The following is a 7,308-nucleotide window of genomic DNA, read 5'->3' on the forward strand; positions in this document are numbered from 1 at the left end:
AACACTAAGATAATCAGAGAATTTTGGAGGCAACGGGTACTACTGCTAGACCGTAATAATCATCGCAAGCAATATTTTGGCCTTATGAGTCGCTGTGACTAATCAGGCATCGTGGATTCCTCCTGTGAGATGCACCCTTTATACCAGTGGTCCCCAAACTATTCCAGAAAGGGCCGCAGTGGGTGCAGGTTTTCGTTCCAACCGGTAAGAGGAAACCTTTCCACCAATCTGGTATCCTAGGGTGAGATACACCCTTTATACCAGTGGTCCCCAAACTATTCCAGAAAGGGCCGCAGTGGGTGCAGGTTTTCGTTCCAACCGGTAAGAGGAAACCTTTCCACCAATCTGGTATCCTAGAAGTGCAATCAGTGGATTGCAGTCAGGTGCTTCTTTTTTCAGCAGAAACCTCATTGGTTAAACTGTTTGTGTTGGATCGGTTGGAACAAAAACCTGCACCCACAGCGGCCCTCCAGACCCGGTTTGGAGACCTCTGCTTTATACGTTCACTCTACTTTTTCTTCATACATTCGCAGAGAAACACTCTGATAGTAGAATATTTTATATATGTAACTCTAAGAGTTGCTATTCAAATGAATGACATCTGAATATCCCTAAATGACAAGACTTCTTAAAAACCAACATGTTTTAACACATTAGGCAGCAAATTTATACTGCTTAGGTCAACATACTGTACATTTTGGACTATAAACCACAGTATTTATTCCCAAGCCACACCCAAAGATTACTCTTGTCACAATAATAAAATTTCAACATGAAATCAATACTATAAAAATACTCTATACCAGGGGTGGCCAACTCCGGTCCTCGAGAGCCCCTATCCAGTCTGTTTTCCATATTTCACTCCTCTACCACATCTGAATCAAACGATCAACTCACCAGCAAGCTGTCTAGAAGCTTGATACCGATCCAGATTATTAGATTCTGGTGTGTTGGAGGGAGATATAGAAAACAAACCGGATAGGGACTCTCGAGGACTGGAGTTGGCCACCCATGCACAGTCATACCTCTACTTACGAATGCCTCAAAATTTTCAGGCCATGAAATTTTTTATATGCAAAAGATCCAAGTTACGAAATCCCCCCAAAAGTAAATACATTTCCTTATCCGTTATTTAATTTTGAAAATATTGTCATGGAGGCATAGATTCTCACTTTAGAACATCGCTACCCTCTACTGGGCTCTCATTTCATCGCTCTCATTCTATCTCATATAATGACAGTAAAAGCATTCAATTCAATTCAATTTGCTGTCTCACAACAACCAATATCAATATTTCAAGATTCTGTCTTACATACCTGTCTACTTCAGCTAAATGCTCCCCTTATTAATGATTGCAATTCCCCTTATTAAGCGATTAAAAACCGTACAAATGCAACATGGCACATATTTTCACACACGCACACACACGAAGGGTTAACGTAAAAGTCTCAAATGTAGTAGCAGGAAAATTGGGACACTGACCAATTTTAAAGGGTTTAGTTGGTAGTTGTGTGAGGACCGTGGAATGAATGAGAAAATTTACATATCAAGTACACCTCTATTTACTAAATTTTCAAGTTACAAAAAAGTTCTTGAACCAATTAATTTCGTAAGTAGCGGTACGACTGTACCATTTTTAATACTACATGTTTAAAAATATGTAGACTTCAAATCACACTATTTAGATTTAAGCGATTGTTTTGACAGAAAATCCCATCCCAGTTTATTATTAGTAAAAATCCAATCCATTTTAAGTTGCACCTCCACCTTCAAATTGATTGAGGTTTGATTGAACGTTTAACTGTCAATGACCGCCAATAACTCAAAAAATAACAATATCTTCCCAACGAATACTTCATCAATAGTAAACATCCAATGCATTTGAACTGGATTCTCATCGTTTGCTGCCAACCCTCCCACTTCGGATGAATTGGATGTCTTGTGCCAACAAATGCAATCAGTGAGCTAACAAAGGAATATACAAAAATGTGATCTGTTACTAACAAAAGTACAGCAAAATCAAATTTACCCCATGACAAGAATTTTTGGTGACCCGTGTTTGTGCCAAAACAAATAAGTAACTGAGTATCAATACTTTTGCAATTCCATATCATATCCGAATCATTTTCACTACAGTCGATACTTTACTTATAAATTAATCCACACATAAACTGCAAGATTCAAGAACAGAGGAAAGAAGTAGCGGTTTATAGGCAGTACTTTACCTCCCGCTACGCTAAACACAACTCCAACAGCTTTGCATAGAAAGGTTTGTAGCCGAACGATGCCAGGAATCTTCACCCCATTCAAGTAACTTTTGATTTCGGGAATGCCCGAACCTGCAGCTAAGGGCTGGTTAGAAAAAGAAATGTTCCATTATAAATTAAACTGCATTCTGCCACACCAAAAAACTATAATTGTATATTTGGAAAGCAGTTCACAACAAAATTGGTATGTGTGTTGCAGGAAAACTCCATGCCTTTTTACCTCAATAAGTACTAGCACACTTGCAATTAGGATGAAGGTCATGTTAAAAGCCAGGAGCTCCAGCAGAGACAGAGGAAGGCAGCCTTTTTCACTGCACTCTTCTACAGCTGCAGTGTTCAAATTAAGGTAGAAAAAAAACTTCAACACTGAATTACAAAACCTTAAATGTAGTATTTTATAGTAATCTTAGTAAAGTGAACACAAGTGATGTACTTTGTAATAGCAACTTCCTGAAGCATGTGAAAACGGTAACATTCAAAATGATATACATACAGTAATCCCTCAAATATCGTGGTTACTGTAGACCAAACATGGCCGCGATAATCGAAAAATCGCAAAGTAGGGTCACCCCTATAATAACTACCTTTTTCCCCTTCATTGCTGAGTCCTAGTAGTAAGCAGAAGACAGGGGAGTGGCTTCCGCTTACGAGTTTCAGCGTGGATTTTCACATTTTTATGAACTACAAAATATATACTATATATATATATATATATATTTTTTTTTAAATAATTAATAGCAAAAAAAATAGCAAAGAAGTGAATTCACGATACGTGAAGTCGCGATAATCGAGGGAAGACTGTATATCCAAATTACATGTAAAATAAACGCACATTGGAATTTTTTTTCTAAAGGATACAATAACCAACCAAGGAAAACTTGAGTTTGGTGAAGAAGCGCACGAAGTAATCTACAAACAGGCCGAGCTAAAAAAAAATGACAGGGAGGATTCAAGCTTCACCAGGTGAATCAAAAGCATTTTTTTTAAAGAGAGATCGACTCTAGTAGTACAAACCAGTCCGACAGATGCTCCAATTGCAAACACCATCACCCATCGCAGCGCTTCATACTTTTTCGCTTTCTGTTGGAAAAGAAAGACCAAAAATTGACAAGCAGAAATACTGAATCAACTTTCGTCATCAAAAACCTTCAAAGTTTGTTTTTTCTAAATCAAGAAACCTGCTAATTGCTATAGTAGGGGATGACCCAATCACATTTATTTTTGCAAAAAACGAATCCGAGTCACCAGATTATGTGGATTTGTTAATACCCAGTCCCAATTTGATACTTTGTTAATATATTAAAGAGGAAAAACACATTTTAATGCTTATTTTTATTTTAGCACATCTGTTTTGCTAAAAATGTAAACAAAGCAATCCGAACATTATAGCCATATAAACGGGCTAATAGTAAAGTAGTGGTTTAATGAAACGAAAGAAAAAAAATCCGTTGTGTTGCACAAAATAAGGTGTCAAACAAACTACTACGCTTAAGTTTGTGTTTTACATAAATAAACTTGCACAAAAAAATAAGTTGATCATACATTGTGTTGGATAGAGCTAGCTATCTTGGTTGTGATTTTCTTGACATTTTGTTCTCGCTGAACATTTTCCAATTTGTTCTGCAAAGTTGGTTTCAGAAGTGCAGTATAGTATATTTACGCTGCATGGTAGCACGGTGAAGGAGTGATTAGCACGTGAGCCTCACACTTCTGAGATCGAGGTTTCTATAAATTCACTTGTTAATTGTACTTGTGTACTTGTATTTCTGTATAGGCGTGAAAAGTAATAATAAGGGTCATCCTACTTCGCGGTTTTTCGATTATGGTGGCCATATCTGGTCCGCCTTATCTGCGATATTCAAGGGGTTACTGTATTTCTTATTCCACTAATTGTAAAGGGAAAAATCAATTTAGATTTTGAACAAATTACTTCTTGAATAGCCTTCTGGAACAGATTTTGGGCGCGAACCAATGTATCACAGTATATACGGGATATCCTTTTTTTTTGCCAATATCCATGATTCTGGATATTTTTTGCCTGTCTCCCTGAACTCAGCCATTCGCATTGACAGTTAAAGACATCAAATCTTTTTCAACTTGGAAATCTGGCTATGAGCGATCGTTTTCCACAGCCATTGATGGTGATAGATGTCCAATCCAATGGGGGGATTGAATGATCACTGCCAGTCATCCCAGTCAAAATTGATTGGAAGTCTAGTGTCAATAAATGGAAGCCAAAGAGCTAGTACTTAACGAAAAAATGAATACATTGAAAAACACAATGATTTTTACCTGATTCTGATTAGAATCACCATCGATTGACATGATGGCCTTGTTTGCAGACATGCCTAGTTTTTAATGGTCAATACAGATTGCAGACCAAAGATAAGATTTCCTCAAGAAACTTGGAAGTTTCTCCAACTTTTGATGCAAATCCCATTTGTATTACCTGTTTTCCCCTTCATCGTATGAAGTTACATTTTATTTTAGTCGGGAGGTTTTATGATTAGTTGATACTGAAGTGTGTCTCATATTAAAATGTATATTTTGTCCCTATCTAGTCATAACTGCATGAACTTCCTAATTTCCTCAATGGAGCTCTGTCCTGTAGCCAGATGTGTCCTTGAAAAGATAGCAATATTGTAGTAGCTCTATCCTGTAGCCAGATATGTCCTTGAAGAAATTGTACTATTGTAGTTATCTAGGTTTTGTCGGTTCATAACAATACTGTACTGTTATCGTGGAAAATTCCAACCGTAATCATAGTTTCGATACCACCCTCGTGAGAGATTAAAGGTCATTGTAAGTTGTCTGTCTATGAGCATTTGTGGACGACAGCCATTGCCTGTAGTTCCCCTGCACCTGGAATATTATGTAATAAAGCTTTGAAGAAACTGTTCATCGTATCCAGTCTTTATTTGGACAACCAACATCTTCCATATCCGAAATTAATCGAACCCATGGAAGAAGAAAGAGCTCCCTTCCTTCTACATTTTGTGCAAAATATACATTTTAATATGAGACACACTTGAAAGACACACTCAGAGCTACCAACCTCCGTCGACCCCATTTCAGGAGTACCCTTGTCCCATTTCCGGAGTATTTCCGGAGTGAATGTGATTCACGCAAAATCGATATAAAATGTAAATGTAAATTTAAATCAAACTGTTATTATCATATCATTACATTAATTGAAATATTGTGTTTTTGTAAACTATTGAAAAAGTACAACATAAAGAAAATAAGTTTATCTTTGTGTTTGGGTCCTTCTACGTCGGTTTTACAGTCAGTAATTCCAACGTGTCATGCTGAAGTCGCACTTGGATGTTGTGCAATTTGCAAATGTCGGTCCTTTTGGAGACAGCTTCAACATGGGATATTTCGTCGAATACCAACCAATAAACTTCTGTGAGTGTCTGGGTTTCTTATTAGAAGTTTCCTCCAAATTGCCATCCATTTTGCACTTAACCCAAGTAGGCAGATTGATAAGACCAATGCTGTGTACGCCTACTTACTTTAGAACAACCGCTGAAATGCAAGGATTTGTTTCAAAACAAAAGACTGGTGGTTTAGTAAGCCTTAATAATACTAACTTCCCTTATAAAAAAAAAACGAAAACGGAAATGTTTAAGTGATAGAGGCTACCTTTGCAGCCTATTCCGAATCGATTGCCACGCTGAAGTCGCATAAGACGAATCATTCGTCAGAACTTGTAACTGGGGTGATTCACAATGCACTCGTGTTACCGAATTCTTCTGGTTTAAAGCGCAGTTGAATAAAGATGGCGGACGGCATAGCGATGGTGTGAATTTCAAGGCATTTAAATTGGAAATTCGGTACTTTTCCGAAATGGTTGCTTAAAAAAATATTAAGTGAAAATTTTGGGGAATTTCCGGAGTTTAGGGAGGTTGTCAGGAGTCCCCGAGTTTGCGTTGCAATTCCGGAGAAACTCCTGAAATTCCGGAGTAGTTGGCAGCCCTGCACACTTATTATGGGGGGTGGGGGTTGGTGTAGGAGAGTTGTATAGACATGCCGTTGAACACGCACATTGACACGAACACGCATGTATTGCGACTCAAACAACCATAACATCGCTTACCTTGTTGTCCATACCTTCCAAAACCTCCGCATAGGGCTCGCTGATACATCGGTCATAATCCAGACTCTATCAAATAAGAAGGGTTGACTCTCAACTATCACATGAAATATAAAGTAAGGTTGAACTCTATGATAGTCTAAGATCTTACCTCATAATCCTTCCTTGGCAGAATCTCATCTTCATCCTGGATTTCTCCAAGAATTGTCTGAAATGACAGACGAAAAAAAAACTTGACCTGACTCATTGCTCAACAATGTTCAGGCAAAAGCATCAATGTGACCTCCTGCCTATTCAGCATCCACCCAAATGATGTTGCAGAATGATTCTTTGAACCGCGATTAGTGCAATTAGGTTCCGGAATTTGTGAGCGACCAATTGCAATTTGGGGAAATGATTGTACGGCCAGATCACTACTTTTATTAAGTGTAATTCTTGGAAATAAGTGATACTTTGAACAATAACAACACATGGGGCAGCTGAAAGCTGCAGACGGGCAACAGAGAGAGCGTCCACAAAGCAGAGCTTTGAGTCAGGTTAAAGCAAAATGATGGAATCTAAATACACCCACATTCAGCTGCACTGATACACAATTGCAACAATTAAAACGTCCTACCAATTCCTCAGGCGTACGCGTCTCTTCTTCACTACAACGCCTGCAGCCGAAACAGTTCCCACAACACGCCATCTTCGTTGTTGTGTCATGCTGCGTTCATCGTGCTCCGGATAATGGGAGGAGAAGTGAGAAAAAACAATGCTAGAGGGCTAAATGAGTGCTTGACAAGAGATGATGTAAAATTAGTATTTGAAAAAAAATAGCAACTATTTTATATCACGACGAAATTGAATACAATATGGTATTTTACACGAAAGCGTGAATCGGTATTTTTCCCATGACCAGTGAACAGTGCTCCAATGTCACGTGAGTCTTTGTCCAAAACGCTA

The 7,308-nt window shown here is 38.1% G+C and overlaps 1 protein-coding gene across 1 annotated transcript in view; it reads right to left on the reverse strand.

The window, feature by feature from the left end:
• The window catches only part of clcn6 (chloride channel 6), a 15,929-nt gene extending 8,625 nt beyond the window's left edge, over window positions 1-7,304 (reverse strand). The window contains exons 1-7 of the mRNA XM_077617587.1: window positions 6,980-7,304; window positions 6,515-6,571; window positions 6,367-6,432; window positions 3,282-3,347; window positions 3,126-3,192; window positions 2,488-2,594; window positions 2,226-2,352 (exon numbers count right to left, since the gene is read on the reverse strand). Of these exons, the coding sequence (XP_077473713.1) occupies window positions 2,226-2,352; window positions 2,488-2,594; window positions 3,126-3,192; window positions 3,282-3,347; window positions 6,367-6,432; window positions 6,515-6,571; window positions 6,980-7,051 (562 nt within the window). The 5' untranslated portion in view covers window positions 7,052-7,304. The remainder of the gene's footprint in view (window positions 1-2,225; window positions 2,353-2,487; window positions 2,595-3,125; window positions 3,193-3,281; window positions 3,348-6,366; window positions 6,433-6,514; window positions 6,572-6,979) is intronic.
• Between the last annotated feature and the right edge of the window lie 4 nt (window positions 7,305-7,308).

Source organism: Stigmatopora argus, chromosome 1, assembly GCF_051989625.1.
Source record: "Stigmatopora argus isolate UIUO_Sarg chromosome 1, RoL_Sarg_1.0, whole genome shotgun sequence".
Classification (NCBI taxonomy): Eukaryota; Metazoa; Chordata; class Actinopteri; order Syngnathiformes; family Syngnathidae; genus Stigmatopora; species Stigmatopora argus.